Genomic DNA, 16,852 nt, shown 5'->3' with positions numbered 1-16,852 from the left:
TGTATGCATATTCATAATAAGCCAGTGCTGTATTATATTGTTTTTTCCTTTTTATATAAGCTTAATTATCGATTTACCACCCAAAACGGAAACTCATTCCCACTTTGCCATCTGAAAGTTTTTTTATCCCAGATTACCACCTGTAACTTACATCCGTGTCTCATTTTACCTTGTTCTGTCAACAATTCCGTTAAAAATGATGACCTGACAATTAATGCTGACGTGGCGTGATGGATGTGCGTCACGTGTCACATCTTTGCTTTTATTTTTAGATTTTTTTAATTATTTTTATAACCTTTAAAAATTAATTAAAAATAGGTCCGAACTCAGAAAAATACACAGAAAATTCCTACGGACTCTTCTTGACTAGCACTAATTTACTATCAGGATAAATTACCAATTTGCCCTCTAAAAATTTCTAAAAAAATTAGAAAGTCCAAATTTATTCTAAAAAATTAAAATAAATTTCCCTCTATTAAATAAATTCTAGAATTTTCGTAAACTCTTGGAAAAATTCTAAAAAATATTTTGGAAATTACCAAAAGTCTGCTTTAGAGAATTATTTCGAGACTTTACAGAAATTCTAGAATTTTTCTAGAATTTATTTTATAGGGAAATTTATTTTCTTCTAAGACTGAGAGGTCTTTTGGGTAGAAAGTGTTCACGAGAAAGGTATTGTTAGTTTTTAGAAGTTTAACGGTGCAGACTTCATATTTTTTGGAGTTTGAGAGATTATCCTATGAATTTCCAAAGAGTCTAGAGTATTTTAATTTTCTAGAAATTTTTAGAGGGAAATTTGGAATTTTGACCCCATAGTAAATTAGTACTAGTCAAGACAAGTCAATAGGAATTTTTGGTGTATTTTTCTAAGTTCGGAGCTATTTTTAATTAATTTTCAAAGTTTATAAAAATAGAAAAATAAAAAAAATCAGAAAATACAAGAAAAGATGTGACACGTAGCGCACATCCAGCGCGCCACCTCAGCATTAATGGCCATGTCATCATTTTTAACGGAATTGTTGACGGAACAAGGTAAAATGAGACACAGATGTAAGTTACAGGTGGTAATTTGGGACAAAAAAACTTTCAGGTGGCAAAGTAAGAATGAATTACAATTTTGTGTGGTAAATCGATAATTAAGCCTTTTATATATGCATATATATGCCATTGAATTGAATATGGATTCTCTCAGTTATTCTTAATTTGAAATTGAAACGCATATATGGTCCATTGGAGAGTTATAAGCCTATAAGTTTCATTCAGTTTCTTTAAAGTTGTAGCAATAAAACTCAAAAATATATGGTTCCTAATTTATTTAAATATAATGAACCACTCGAATTAAGAAATTAAGAATAGTCAAGACAACGATGGGCCACCATAATTTCTAGGACTGCTTCAACAAGTTAGCTGGATATACAGCTAGCTAGGCTGATGAAGTAATAACAATGTGGACTAATATCTGAACAAAAAATAAATTAATAAGTAATTACATTAATTTTCAAATGTTGGTATTGCATGCATGGGCATGCCGCATGCCTGCAACAGATATATATGGGGCAATTACGCGGTGCTAAGCTAAATGCCAATTGACTCGGTCATGAGTCATGACGACCAATACACGACATGATGAGATCAACTTTCAATGAATCGTAACAAAAGGTTAGAATTTAGAAAGAAAAAGATCGCGAGTATATAAAGACTTCATTAGTCATAAAGAAGTCAACTAAAAAAATTAAACTTATTGCATGGATCGATCGATCATCATGGAACTTGCACATTGCAGTAGAAACAATGCAACTTTAATTTCACGCGCAATACACTCGGAATTGAAGGAATCTCTATCACATTCATAAATCCCTTTGCCTAGAGACTACGCTAAATGTCTTCGGAACCTCTACCACACCCAATTCTAGGTCACAACTTGTCTATTTCATGACAATGAGAGTTATCTATTAATATACAATTTTATTACATACAATATCAGTTGGTACGTCTAATTTGACTCCACATCTAAAAGAGAAGAGGGCTGATCAGTCAAGATTCAAGTTAAGGCAAGAAAAGAATGCTTATAATTTCACCCCTCTATTTTATTTTCTCATCACCTTATTTTAACACTCTCTATTAAATTTCAAAAAATAATGTGAATAACAATAATTTGATGAAATTTCTTGATTGTTATTCTCATCTTGAGTCACTTGATATGCGCCCCCTATTATATTTTTATACCTCGTATATATATTATTTTTAAATTTAATATAGGTGTAAAAATAAGATGGGTGAGAAAATAAGATAAAAGGGTGAAAATATAAACCCTCTAAGAAAATTAGAGTATTCAACCAAAAAACTAATTGGCAATAGATGGAGATACTCAAACTATTAAAGACCATTTTTTTTTTTTGCATAATCGATCATTTATAAACCATTATGCAAAGGCTATTATCTTTCAATGTAGAACCATACTCCACATTCTTACACACCCATGCACGTACGTGTGGTTTCTCTTAAGCCAAACACACACACAATTCATACTGGCTGGCGTGGATCAGTTAGCACATGTGGCTATTAGGGCTAACACACGTGGACGTGGGTGAACCATACTCTAATATGATAAAGGAAATTGGAGCATCTAATACAAAAACTAATTGATAATAGGTGGAGAGGCCCAAATCCTTATAAACCATTATGCTATGCTATCATTTTCCTTGTATACTAATTAAAAAGCACGTTCTCTCTTTCCCTCATTGCATTCTCTCTCTTTTCATCTCTCTCAGTTTCTCTTTGAAAGGGGGCATGCTTTTTTAATTAGTATCTTACAGCTGGTGTAATTCCATACATTAATTAAGGTCAGATGCAATCTTGACCATTCAATGTATTTTAATCTAATGGGGTGTAAAAATGGTATATATGTAAAATGATGTGGGTCATGAACTTGACCTATATCTATATATATGTATATATATATGTGAGATCCTATATATATTATCAGAGATTGTGAAGGAGTTATTGATATTGAATGACTTGTAATATTATATAACAGTCTTGACTCTTGACTGCATAATACTCTTGACTTTTTCTTTTCCTTTCCTTAATGAGAAGAACTTGCATGACACGGGGATACCCATCCTCCTTCCTCTCTCTGTATCTATTTTTTTTCTCTCTCTCTCTCTCTCTCTCTCTCTCTCTCTCTCTCTCTCTCTCTCTCTCTCTCTCTCTCCTTCTTCTCTCTTTGTGACACCAACATGTCCCTATTACAGAGATAAGCAAGTTATTTTCTTCCTTAATTTGTTGTTACTTAACTATTTGTGAACCTTCATGGGCATTTCCGTATCAACTTTCCTAAACCAACAAATCATTCTTATGGTCTAGTAAATGACATTTAATTTTCTTTTGTTAGAAGAAATTCTAAGTCCAAATCTCATGCACGATAATTGACTAATTAAAAAAAACCAATAAATCATCAATTTCACACTTCTAGTACATCATATATTTCTCATAATCATCATCCGTGAGTAGAAACTTGTAGGAGAAGTGATTCAAGTGAAAATCATAGATATTAAATCATCCAAACTAGAATTAGATGAATTCTTATTTGAAGGGTTCCAATTAGTTGATATTTAATCTTTTATAATATAACATGTCAATATCTGACATGAGATAGTTTGTGTACCTAAATTAATATAATTCTTGATTTATTGTCTAATCAAAGGAGAATTCCTTATATGTATGATGTGGGATCGATGAGGATACATGATATTCGGATGGTCACATTAACTCTATTACTTGCATTAACTTTTTTTTTTTTGGGTAACTGAGGGTGTTCTGGGCCAGCTTTCGCGCACTAAACTAATGTTTTAGACCGGTCAAAGGCAAGCAATCCACGCCGGATCTAGAAGACTCACAAAGGATTTTACCTCCCTTGTTGCCTGGCTCCAAGGGTCAAATTGGAGGCTCGAACATCGGTGTCTGGGTTTACAGCTACACCTCCGAACCAACTCCTCCAACACCTTGGAGTTATTAATTGCATTAACTTTACCTTGGGGGCAATGCGATTAATAACTCGTAGCAATTCACAATGTCTACTGCATCCTATAATAAAAAAAATTCAACTATTTATTGATTTAATGATATTTCTTTTTAGGCTCAAGTACATTTACATTCATTGACTATATGGTCCATTTCAAATCGGTGCACAAACTATTAAACATTTCAAATTACCTCATTAACTAATAAAAAATATACGAAATATGGTCCATCCGTTAGAAATTCCGTCAAACGGACTATTAAGTGACATGCTGGATGAAGTTCATTTGGCCTCCTTAAACACTAACTTCTATAATTTCTAACAAAAAATCAGCCTTTGCACTGTATAAGATTCAATTTGCAGTGGAAACCGTTGACAAAACTATTGGGTGAGCAGAAAATCTTAATTCCAATGGTTAAATGCGTTGTTTTTATCCTTTAGAGCAAAAACTCAATTTTTTTAATTTATTGGGGCTTACGATTTCATTCATAAAAGGGGGGGAAAGTGGTGGGCTCATATCAGAGTTAGGTATCACGTGCCGTTGTGGAATGGGCATGAACTTATTTTGGGGTCAAACCCATTTTTTCCCCATACTAGTCAATGCCACGTCATTAAAAATGTCAGGTGAACTTAACGGTCCCTTTGTAAGAATTTTTAACGGATGAATCATTCCGTATATTTTTCTTAATTTCAAATATTTTATAGTTTGTGGACTAACATGAAATGGATCCTAGTTGGTGGATGTAATTATACTCGTGGACCAACATGTTCACCCACTTTCAGTCTTGAGGATAGAGTAAAGATGTAGATATTTGCAACCTAGTTTTTTAATTTTCTTTTGGGTGGGCCTCGCTTGCTAAGTTTGGGTCCCCAGAAGAGCCCAAATCCATACAAAACCAACTTCGTAATTCGTCCAAATAATCCTCCAAGTACCCTAACCTGTGCTCTGAGTAGGCCCATCCAAACTCAAAGGCCGTTAAATCATACAGCCCAAACTCTAAGGGTAAATTCGTCACTCAAAAAAGTACAGGGCTATATATGCCACGTCTCTTCACCCGCCCCCTCTGCCAATTCAACAACTAGGGTTTCTCTGCTTCCATTCAAAATCTCTCAAGTTCTGCATATTTCCTCTTTTACTAGCTGTTTTCACATTTGGTTTAAGCGTGGCCCTTAAGATCGCCTTCCCTAACAACCATGGAAGCGTTTCGAGTCATAGCTGCGCGAGAGCAAAACAAAGTTTTGGAGGGTCTCTTTAGGGTTTTCCTTCTGAGCCCCTCCTCTCTTCTCCACCTGAGTTTTGTTCATGAGGCATTGCTCTTTTTCCTTTGGGTCTTGGAGCTCATTTTCTCATTCTCTGAACCCCATAGCAAATAGCTTCCATGCTTTTTGATCCTGGGTGTTTCAGTTTATGGGGAGCTTCTGACCCATTGGTACTTTGTGAATGTCTCATTCTTGGGTGGGAAACATTTTCTTTATGGCATAAATTGATTGAAGTTGGAAATGGGCTTGGCAAGAGTGATGATTCAATTAGATGTGTGAAAAGGGTATTGGGAAATGCCCTTTTCTGAACTTAATTTTTTGAGGCATTTATAATTGTCTGACTTGCCTCCCATAAGCATATATTTAGTTCCTTACTAATTTAGTTATTTATATAGTTCCTTACTCTATGGGATTTTTACATTTCTTATTGCTTAAATTGATTAAGCTGGAAATGGGCTTGACAAGAGTGATGATTCAATTAGATGTGTGAAAAGGGTATTGGGAAATGCCCTTTTGTGAACTCAATTTGTTGAGGCATATATAATTGTCTGACTTGACTGCCATCATTTGTTACCTGAGTTTTCAACCAAAAAAATGTGTGACCTTATTAATTACCTGATTTGTATGTTTGCGTTTGTGTATTACTGCACTTCAACTTCAAATTAGCATAATTTGAGTTCTTTTTAATTTAAAGGATGAAGAGGTGTTTGCTATCCCAATTTTCAAAGTTGATTGATTGAGTTCTTAAATTTTGTATAATGTTATATGTCTATATTTCAGCATGTTGGAAGTTGGTATTCATATAGTCTTGACTAGTAGGTCTATTCGACATGTGGTGGTTAATAAACCATTGTCATAAATGGTTAAGATATGGCATGTCTATATTTTTAAGCCGTTGTATATTTGGTTCATGGATCATCCAATTTTTAGCAAGGAAATCATATCTTTTGGACTCTGTTAGTATTGGATTGCTCTAATATTTGATGACATCATTGTTAAAAACACAGAGGACTCTGAAAACCAGATGTAACCAGCTGCCTGTACACAAAATGGTAACAAAGCAGTTTCAAATCAATATGGGTGCTTTGGTGGTCACCCATTTTAACAGAGATTCAGATGTACACCCAAATGCAGAAGATGCAACCAAATTGGGCAATTACACACCGACTTGTACTCCTATTTTCACTTGATGAGCTGCTTATTCAGTGTCTTGGTAATGTCACATTGTAGCTTCTCCAACAGTCATCAAGGGGAATGGACACCGAAAATGGTTGTAGGCTTTTGTTGTGAGGAGTGAGTAGTGGTTATTGTCGGACAAATCCAACCAAAGCTTTTGAGATGGAAATTATGCAACCTACAATGACTTTGGCATCTGTGTCGTGTAGTTCGCACAACTGGGTATTATTGATACTGTAATATATAATTTGCTTTTGCAGCAAATGAAGTCAAATCAAATGGGTCCTTGTATGTACTAATCCAGCTCAATTATTTCTCTGCAATTGTTCACTCCGTTGCTAACTTTGAAACTATAGCCTTCACCAAAGATGTATAGAAAATCAAAACTGGATCATATAACAAACATTGGCATTAGACCAATACTGTACGATTGCAGCATGAGCAACAAAGCCTTTCAATTAAACCAGAAACAATAATCTCATAGCCCCTAAAGCTTGAACACCCTTTGACAGGTCACAGGAGTATTATATAATTTAGAATACATTACCCAGCATAAAACTTAATAAGTTCATTATCCAGAAGCAGTAAATTCAAAACAACAATTGGGCATTAAAAACCCCCCGTTTTGTTTTTCAAAGAACCCCCAATTCTTGATTACCCAGCAAAAACCTCCCCAATCAAAAACTTGAGATAGATTGTGCAAAATCTAGTCAAGAAAGCCAGTTTTGCGCCAAATAGCGTTCCTGACCTGCCGCAAGTCCCTACCTTTGAGAGTCCTCCCCACGCCTTCCAGCACCGAAAAGGTAGTCCTCATCGACACCTCCGACCCCCTCGCCACCAGCTCGTGTGGCGGCAGCATCTCTTCTTCCCCGTAATCGTCGTCGTCGTCCACCACGTCAGCGAGATCACCGCCGCTCCTCCGCTTCTCCATCATGGCCTTGGCCAGCACCGGCACCTTCATCGGAGCCGAGTGCTGCTGGAACTTCCTCGAAGGCGCTGACTGGGAGGACTGAGTCTGACCATCACCGTCCGAGGAGCTCGAGCTCTGGCTCTGAGGAAGAGGTCTCGGAATCGAAGGGATCGGTTTCGAGGGTGATGAGATTGAGGGCTTGCGGTAGAGGACTTGGGGCAGGTCGTCGGGCTCGGGAAGCACCGCCAGTATGCCCGAGTTGTGCGGGCGAGTGAAAGTGAGTCGGTGGTTGGGTTCGGTGAACTCGGTGGTCCAGAAAACCTCGGCCTCGTTGAGCTCGTCGCCGGCGGCGATGGTGGTGGTGGAGGGGGTCGAGAATGAAAACAGGCCTAGGAAGTGCTCCGACGACGGCGATCGCCGGTGGGAGTAGCTGGTGGTGGAGTCCATAGAGATTTGGGCTTTTTTTTTTTAGCGACAGAAAAAAAAAAAAAAAAAAAAAAGGGAAAGAGAGGATTTTTGGGTGTGGCGGGGAGACGCAGAGTGTGGTGGGAACTGGAAAAAGTAGGAGGAGAGAAGAAAAGACGGGGACACCTGAAAATGTTGGGGGAGTGGGACCCACGTGGGAGTTGCTTTCTCAATGGATGATGTGGCCGATGGTCTTGGCCTTCGGACTTTTGTTGCTGGGTCCCGCAGGCCTGGTAAGGAAGTCGCATCTAAGTCCAACTTTATCTCTGTGTGTGGGGGATGGGTTTGAGACTTTGAGGTTTGTTCCTAGTGTGATTAGTTACCATAATCAAGTTTTAGACTGCCTAATATCTACTTGATGCAATCATTTATATCTCATCTAACGGTTGAGTGCTTCAGATTATCAGTAATGAGTCGGATTGAATTGGATTGGTTCGGTTTTTTAGCCCGTATTTTTTTTTTTTTTTGGATACAAGAAATGGATCTGTAGATAGGTTGCTCCACATACCCACCAAGCGGCTATGGATGCTTGAATAATCGAATTCAAGCATTGAGCGAGGAAATCCAAAGTCTTTACTGCTAAACCAACCGCTTGCTGCTTCTTTAGCCCATATTTGATTTGATTCAGTTTTATAAATTAATCAATGGTTACCAAATCAAGTTAGGGTTAAAAACTTTAAACATAAACAGTTTGACGATGTGTTTACACTTTTTTAATTGAAATAATAAAAGGTCTTTGAAATAGACAAATAAGACAACCGCTTCGGATCCCCAAATATTAAGAACACTTAAAATCTCATAATCAACCATAACAAAATTCAAATAGGGTGAAGAAATATTATTTTTTATGAGCATATGTATGGAATTGATCCAATTGGTTGAGATGGATACATAGTGAGTTAGGATTCAAAGTTGGTCAAAACCATCCCAATCGATCCTCATCCACCACCCAAACCAATTTTCTTCGATAGTCATCATTAGGGAAACTATCATCCATCGATTCTAATTTAATAGTCTTAGTAATCTTTACTTTTTAGAAGAAAATTATGAAATTTGATCAAGAAACCAAAGAGGTTACAGGGAACCACATATCTATTTAATTCATAAGCCACTAAAGGAATTCTCTTCTAATCACAAAAGAAAAAAAAAAAAAAAAAAAAAAAAACTTTTCAATGCAACATGAACCGAGCACATCCATGACCATGAGCAACCATATCACACTCTCGGGACTTGAAAGTCACAACCAATATATGCAAAGAGGCCAACAAACATGGAACCTCCTCCACAATAACCCCCCTCTACTGCCAAACAAGTATTTTTTTGCCTGAACATAAGTTTCACTTAATATATTGGGCTTGACGTTTATACTTTACAATTTACGTACAAAGTTTACCAAGTCAACTAGGAAATTATAATTATTGGGATTTATATTTGGAGTGGTAAAACACTTATTACTCTCACACACTCACACTTACTATTATAATTCGATACTCACATTTTTTTTATGAATATAATATTGAAATTCGACAAAAAAACAAAGTAAAAATTTGATAAGGAAAGTTGTAACTATTTTCCTTATACAATTCTAAGTTTCTAACTAATAGTCAACGTTACTTATTGTTCTTATTTTTTTCCTTTTATATATAGAAACATAAAAATTGCACTACCACCTAACATTACTTTGTTCATACTTCTTACTCAGTTAAGTACCAATAAATCAATTAAAAGGGTATTAATATTATTTTATTTTATTTTATATATCTAACTCATTCGTCCCTAGCGTGGACTCGCGGACCACCGGAACAGCGCACACCCGGCGCATTTTAGAACATCACACCTTTCACTTGCTTTCCAGAATCCAGTTCCAGTTCCACCCACGTCTCTGTTTGACTGTCATTCCGATTGAAATCTCGCAGAGGTCGTCCCCAAAGCCGCCATGATTACCACAGTAATTACGAATCTGCCACTGCTCTCGTCCTCTTCTCTATCCTCAAATTCTATATACGCTCTTACTTTGTTCATTGTGTTTCTAATTTTGAATTTTCACTTCTCTCCCCTTCAATTTTGTGGTATGGAGCAGCAGAGAAGCGTATCGGGGTCGTCGCAGAGCCCTAGATCTCCGTCCTCGCAGCCCTACCTGTCAGTCTCAGTGACTGATCCTGTGAAATTGGGCAATGGAGTCCAGGCTTATATCTCCTACCGAGTAATCACCAAGGTAATTTCTTGATTTCGTTCTCAATTTGTGTTATTCATCCTAATTTTATTGGATTAGGGCTAGGGTTTATGGCAGGATTTGTTTTTGCGATTTTGGGTTGATTGCGTAATTAACAGTAGCTGCATGGCTGATTGTTTAGCTCAAAGTATAGTGGCTGATAAAAATTCTCATTTGGGGATATTATTTGTGATGTAAAGGTTGATTATTGATTGGATTAGGGCCAATTTTTGCATTAAGCTGTTTAGTATGTCTGCTTCTTATTATTACATGCATGCAAATGAGCTATGCTTTTTCTGTGGATCTTTTGAGCTCGAGCATGCAGTGAACATGCTTGGTGACTTATTGATGGTTGACTGAGCATGTAATCTGTAAATTTTTATCATATATAATGCATGTTCTTCAAATCTTGTTTTTGTGCCTAGTGTTCATGCAATCTGATAGGTTTAATTACATTCTTGATGTATAACTTTTGAATGGTGGGATACTTTTATTTTTGCAGACAAATTTTCCTGAGTACCAAGGGCCAGAGAAGATTGTTATTCGGCGTTACAGTGATTTTGTTTGGCTACGTGATCGTCTTTTTGAAAAGTACAAAGGAATTTTTATTCCTCCTCTTCCAGAAAAGAGTGCTGTAGGTAACAACATAACTCTAATTGTTTTTTAGATCTCTTTGGTGTACTTTTAAAGTAGGAAATGCTGTGTTTTCCTTGCCATGAGCATAATTGTTTTTCTGCTCCTAAATTGAGTTGCTTGCAGTCTCATGTATGCCATGTATGGCTTGACACACCCAGCTGGGTATGTCTTTTTTATTGATTCAAATTTCCAATCTAGCAATTGTGGTAATGCCTGGGTGGTTAACCCACCCTATGGGAATTCTTGTTTTTATGTTTAAAACCATGCTTGGAGTGATTTAGGCACCTAAATGTTTACCGTTTTTCACTGCTTTACCCAACTTTTTAATTTTGAATTCTAAAGAAGGGCTTAGGGGGCCATTAAAAAAAAAAAGAAAAAAAGAAGGGCTTAGGGGCCAGAAGTTGAATTCAACAGGACACTTCTGTCTAACCCTATTGCCTATAAGGTGCTTTGTGAGATTCTGTAAGGATCACATGTAGATGTATCCATATTCTTTTTGAAATGCAATTTTAATATACATAGCTTATCCAAATTTGCTTTTAGATTATAGTTCTGCTGACAGCGCGGTAAAATGCATTGATATGGTTAGTATTTATGCTGATATCTTGATTTTGTGTTGGTGCTCATTGGTGTAGTTTTACTGGAGAAACAAGTAAAGATTATGCTGGAAGAGTTTAAATTAAACATGGACTAACTTCAGTCACTCTATTGCAGAAAAGTTCCGATTCAGTGCTGAATTCATTGAGATGAGGCGTCAAGCATTGGATGTTTTTGTCAATCGAATAGCTTCACATCATGAGCTTCAGCAAAGTGAGGATCTGAGAACCTTCTTGCAGGCAGATGAAGAGGTGATGTTTCTAAACTGATGCCTTGAGTTGCACAGTTTATTCTTGTGTCACTACTAACTTACAGGTCACCCCTGTTTGACCTCTCAAAAATAGCTGGATTGATTGTTTGTTGATTGTTCACACAAAAACACATACCACTTCGGAGACTTTATATTGTAGAATGTGCAAAGGCGTCAGAATATTTGACATGCTCATATTACTTGTTCAGACAATGGAGAGGTTAAGGTTCCAAGAGACTGGTATCTTTAAGAAGAAGCCAACAGATTTGATGCAAATTTTCAAGGTAACGTAGACTCTGCTCAGTGTTCTTAAGATTAACAATTTCCATGAGATATTAGGAACATTCTGTAACTTTTAGGTTTCTTCTTATTTTGTATAATTTTCCAGCTAGTACTTTTATATAAAATATTGATAAGTTGCCTGTATGGACATATTGAAAGGTAGCAATTGTTGCCAACCTGGACAAAGTTAGTTGTGATCTATTTTTATTAGTGGGTTTTCTATCTGTTATGAAAACTGACTAGACAAATAGAAAGATGCAAACACTTTTTACATAGAAGTAATTGCAGTGGAATATTTTAGTAAGAGATCTCTTTGAAATGTCTGTCTTGAATGCAACATAGCACTTTACCCATCTGATGGTGATAGGATTATCTGGGTTCTGTTAAAAATTTGTTCTGCTTGTTGATACATCTAATTTTTGTAAATTCCTTCCAAGATTTTTTTTTGGCTATAGTGTGTTGTTGAAGGGGACAGTCTTCATTTGCACCGCACAATCATTAGCTTGTGCATTTATGATGTCTATTGGATTGAATAGGATCCTTAAACTAGTAAACTTCTGGAGAGAAGGATTTGATTCAGTGATAACTTACCTAATTATCCGACAGGATGTACAATCTAAAGTGAGCGATGTTGTTCTCGGAAAGGAAAAGCCAGTGGAAGAGTCAAATCCTGAATATGAGAAGTTGAAACACTACATCTTTGAGCTTGAAAACCACTTGGCTGAAGCCCAGAAGCATGCATATCGTCTTGTAAAGAGGCACAGAGGTAATAACAATTTCAAGATTATTTTTTTATCTTTACTTGTTATCGTTTCTTTATCAGGGTTCACTTTATTCTCAATTCAGAATGTGGTTATAGAATAAAAATGATTCTTTGTAACTTTATTTCTGCAGAGCTGGGACAGTCTCTATCAGATTTCGGAAAAGCAGCCAAGCTCCTTGGAGCTTGTGAAGGTAATGCTCTTGGAAAGGCTTTTTCCGAGCTTGGGGCTAAGTCAGAGGCATTATCAGTTAAGCTGCAAAAGGAGGTAGGATTTAATTGATAATTCATCCTATCATGAGTCTAGCAGTGTGTAAAGCATGCGTGCTTGTTTGAACATTTGGTTGAGGTTGTCTCTCTGCGGTGTCTAGCTATGAATTTTTATTTTATTTAAGAGCTTATCTTGTTGTATTATAGTATTTCCATCTTTGTATTTCTTTGTAGGCTAACCAACTCTTAATGAATTTTGAAGAACCCTTGAAAGATTATGTTCGTGCTGTGCAGTCTGTTAAGGTGAGTTTGGTTTGACTTGATAAATGATTTTCGATCATATCAACCCTTAAGAGACACTTTTCTCCTTCTGCATTGAATAGAACTTTAGATGTATGATTAATCTAAAATTTTGATCTTCAATATTTATACGTGGGAAAATATAATTCATGGATATGGATTATTGGTAATTTGGTAGGATTTATCCTGCCCATCGCTTAATATTTTGTAGACTTTGTTCCTCCATTCTGGGTAATCTTCATTTGTCTGTAAGCTGATCCTGTGGGAAAAGTTAATATGTAGATATGAATTATCTGTAGAATTGTTTTCCCACCCATTTTGGCCTTCTGGGTAGTCTTCATTTGTTATAGAAGCTGATCCTGTTGATTTTGTGTGTTGAAACAGGCCACGATTGCTGAGAGAGCAAATGCCTTCAGGCAACAATGTGAACTTGCTGAAACAATTAAGTTGAAGGAGATAAATCTGTATGCATCTGGCCAACTGCTTTGTCTTTTCATTGGTTGTCTGAATCCTCTCTTAGGATGGCCTCTTGTATATGAAAAAGATAGACAAGTAGCGACTATGGTCATATTCAGTTTTCAGTAAATAAAATAAAATTTTTGAAGAACAAAAAACTCATTTCATTCAGATGAAGTAGGACTTCACTAGTTGATATGGATACCTGGTGGTCAGTCTTCTGTATTCGTCAATTGGCCTGATGATGTTTAATCCTTTTTTTTTAACTGGTTTGCAGCGACAAACTCATGCTAACCCGATCAGACAAGGTGGGAGAAGCTGAGCTAGAGTACAAGGAGGCAAGTTAGCTGATGCAATCTTATATGGTGTACACATTAGGATCTTCATCATGTTACTAAACTTGGTTTTTGTGATGCAGTTGAAGGCCGAGAGTGAGGAAGCGACTAGAAGATTTGAAACAATGGTGCGACTGATGAATGAAGAGATTGTCCGCTTTCAGGATCAAAAAACAATAGATATGGGGATTGCTTTCCATGAATTTGCCAAAGGACAGGCACGCCTGGCAAATAGCATCGCAGATGCTTGGCGAAGTCTCCTCCCTAAGCTTGAAACTTGCTCCCCTGCTTAGTGAATGAATATAAAACCAGAGCAGTATACTTCACTTTGTTCGTAGAGATGGCAGGCAGCTCTTCCTTTGTAAAAACTGTCGACCTAACTGGGGGAACATAGAAGGGACTTTGAAAAAGAAAATCAATTTATGTTATATACCAATGTGTCACTTGTAAAAACATTTTGTCTTTCACTTTTTTTTTCTCATGAACATTATAGAGGTTCTCTAAATTGAAATTCTCAGTAAATTGAATCAAATACCACTCTACAAAAACCCCACAACATCATTTGGATACTTGATTTGTATGGTTTTTTGTATTCAATTGGTTAAGATTGTTTTTGTTTTTTTGTTAAGTCGGGCCAAGAATCAAGATATAAAATAATTGGGTCAGTCTAAATAATTTCACTCTTTGGTTAATCTAATTTTTATTTCTTTCTTTTTGATGCATTTATTAGGATAAATTGCTTTTAACCCCTTTTGTACAGTATTTTTCCCTTGCTTAGGGAACTTCTAGCTAAATTATTATGTGTGATCATAACACCACGTGGTATGATGATGTGGTGTTATCAATTCACTCAAATTATAACACGTGTATAATAATTAATTTTTAAACCCCTAAAATCTAGAAAAAATTCTAAAATTTAAGAAAAAACTCCTAAAATCGTTCACAAGTTATAATTTTAATGGATTAGGAACACCACATCATTATGCCACGTGGTGTTACGGTCACTTATAATAATTTTTCTCACTTTAGAGGGCCAATATACTTTTCGCATGACTATGTTATTAGGTTGAATTCAAATTAATGTCAAAATCTCAAATATTTGTTAAAGCCTTGACTAACAATTCACATAAAATTAATATTTAAAATAAATAAAGTATACACACTTTAGGGATGGTCAATGACTATTTACTCTAGTGGATGACACCTAGGGCTTGTTTGTTACACTAGATTGTATTAGCCTGGCTTATTGTTAGGGATTGTACTGGACTGTGTTGGACTAGAGTAAGCTGGACTAAGTAAATCTTATGTTTGGTGCTATGCTGGATAAGCAAAATAATATTTGGTGCATCAACTGAGCTATAATTATTTTAAATACATATATTAATTATTAAACATTTTTAATGTAGTTTGAAGGGTTAATATTTAATCATCAAATAATTATTTAAAGTCTAAAATAATTGATTAATTTGTTTTTTATTTTTTAAAAATGCTATGACATTGCATCTCTCCATTTCCTTGTCACCATCTGATCTAACTAACTAGCAATCACGCCATTGACGCCAGCATTATAAACCATCTCATCTAAGCATCCATGAGTAGATAGATCCCAACAATCACGCCATTGACAAGCAGAGGCATCAGGCATCCATATGGAAACCCAAAATAATAGATCAATTTGAAGCAATCACGCCATTGACAAGCACAGGCATCCATGGAAACCCAAAATAATAGATCAATTTGAAGCAATCACGCCATTGACAATCACACCAAAATAAAAGATCAATCCAACTTATCAAAACCCAGAAACTCAGAAAAAATAATAGATCAATCCGGAAAGTAAATAAAATATAATTAAAAAACAAAAAAAGGACGAAAAAAACCCATAAAATGAAGAAAACAATAATATGGAAAAAAGGAAAAGGTCCCTTGACTTTAGTACTAAATTGCATTGTTTTTTTATTTTAACTAACAAAATGTTTATTTCATTTTACTTTATATACTAAATTTCCGTTTAAATACTAACTTTAAAAAATATGGTTATACCGAGCTGTGACTGTCTAACAGTCATAACTTTTTAATTGATTTGTTGTTTTTTCAATATTTGCAAGGCTTAAATTTAATGTCTAGTCTCTGGGGTATAGGACTTCATCCCCTAATCCTAAATCAAAAGCTTTAAACCCTTATAAATTTTGAATTTTAATGAATTTGAAACAGTCACAACTGTATAGCAAACCGATTTGTGACCTAATCCAAAATATCTTGCTCTAGATTAGTACCTAAATTTATAAAAAAATTAGTGTTGCTGCTTTGCTAAAAAATTATTGATATTTAATATTTAATTCTAAGTTTCTAAAAAAAAAAAAAACTCAGTAAGTTAATTCTAAATCAAGCTTGGAGAGAGAAAGGGGGGAATGGAGAGAATGAGAGATGAGGGAGAGAAACTGACATAGTAAAGGGGGCAAAGGCATGTGTGACCAAGAAGGTGAATTTGGTGTTATTTAGTGGGCTTCTAACTAAGTGCTAAATAGCAATCCTCATCTACACGGTGTTAAATAAGAAGGTCTAGTGAGGCTTTTTTCAAGAACCAGTGCTATTTAGTCCAACTTAAATTAATACTGTGTGTTACCAAACACAAGTTAGTGGCTTATTCAGCCCAATCTGGTCCTAGTCCAATCTAACAAACGTGGCCCTAGTCTTCCTCTCTTATGTGGGAGTAGATTAGAGGTGTCAAACGGGTCGGGCCGGCCCGAGCACGACACGGCACGACACGATTAAAATAGGCACGACCGATTAAATGGGCCAGGCTGGGCTGAAGTTTTTAGCTCATCAGGCACGGCACGAGCACAACACAGGCCAAGCACGGCACGAGCACGAGCACGAAATGGGCCCAAATTAGGCACGACTATTTTAACATTGTTTTTTTTTTTAAGAACTTTTCAACAAAAATATTCAATTTTCATGAAAAATAATGTTAATATTTAA

General features: G+C 35.9%; 2 protein-coding genes and 2 non-coding genes across 6 annotated transcripts; 3 read left to right on the top strand and 1 right to left on the bottom strand.

Annotated features, from left to right (window-relative positions):
- The first annotated feature begins 5,525 nt into the window (after positions 1-5,525).
- LOC147282110 (small nucleolar RNA Z266) lies at positions 5,526-5,632 on the top strand. The gene has a single exon (XR_015123157.1). It is a non-coding gene; the product is annotated as a small nucleolar RNA Z266 (small nucleolar RNA).
- A 104-nt stretch (positions 5,633-5,736) lies between these two features.
- LOC147282109 (small nucleolar RNA Z266) lies at positions 5,737-5,843 on the top strand. The gene has a single exon (XR_015123158.1). It is a non-coding gene; the product is annotated as a small nucleolar RNA Z266 (small nucleolar RNA).
- Positions 5,844-6,978: 1,135 nt separating this feature from the next.
- Positions 6,979-7,886, bottom strand: LOC147282108 (uncharacterized). The gene has a single exon (XM_086248870.1). The coding sequence runs from the start codon at positions 7,812-7,814 to the stop codon at positions 7,164-7,166; it is 651 nt and encodes a 216-aa protein (XP_086104996.1). The 5' UTR covers positions 7,815-7,886; the 3' UTR covers positions 6,979-7,163.
- Positions 7,887-9,627: 1,741 nt separating this feature from the next.
- On the top strand, positions 9,628-14,439 carry SNX1 (sorting nexin 1). Of its 3 annotated transcripts, none has more exons than XM_086247772.1 (11): positions 9,628-9,780; positions 9,913-10,047; positions 10,547-10,682; positions 11,395-11,528; positions 11,737-11,811; positions 12,416-12,575; positions 12,704-12,837; positions 13,014-13,082; positions 13,464-13,543; positions 13,813-13,873; positions 13,954-14,439. In XM_086247772.1, exons 1-11 carry the CDS (start codon positions 9,769-9,771, stop codon positions 14,161-14,163), a joined length of 1,206 nt encoding a protein of 401 aa, XP_086103898.1. In that variant the 5' UTR covers positions 9,628-9,768; the 3' UTR covers positions 14,164-14,439. The 3 variants fall into 3 exon arrangements, with proteins under 3 accessions (XP_086103898.1, XP_086103900.1, XP_086103897.1); XM_086247774.1 differs by having other exon boundaries at positions 9,632-9,780; positions 9,916-10,047; XM_086247771.1 differs by having other exon boundaries at positions 9,636-9,780; positions 9,910-10,047.
- Positions 14,440-16,852: the final 2,413 nt, after the last annotated feature.

Source organism: Dryas octopetala, chromosome 6 (genome assembly GCF_963921425.1).
Source record: "Dryas octopetala chromosome 6, drDryOcto1.1, whole genome shotgun sequence".
NCBI lineage: Eukaryota > Viridiplantae > Streptophyta > Magnoliopsida > Rosales > Rosaceae > Dryas > Dryas octopetala.
Note: the sequence above shows the minus strand (reverse complement) of the source record. Positions and strands in the feature narration are given on the sequence as shown.

Bases quoted from the DNA above. Each gene is read 5' to 3' on its own strand.
- SNX1 (XM_086247771.1), top strand. The intron at 10,683-11,394 runs GTAACAACATAA...ACTCTATTGCAG, and splicing joins TCCAGAAAAGAGTGCTGTAG to AAAAGTTCCGATTCAGTGCT. The intron at 12,576-12,703 runs GTAATAACAATT...TTATTTCTGCAG, and splicing joins TCTTGTAAAGAGGCACAGAG to AGCTGGGACAGTCTCTATCA.
- LOC147282108 (XM_086248870.1), bottom strand. From the start codon at position 7,814: ATGGACTCCACCACCAGCTACTCCCACCGGCGATCGCCGTCGTCGGAG.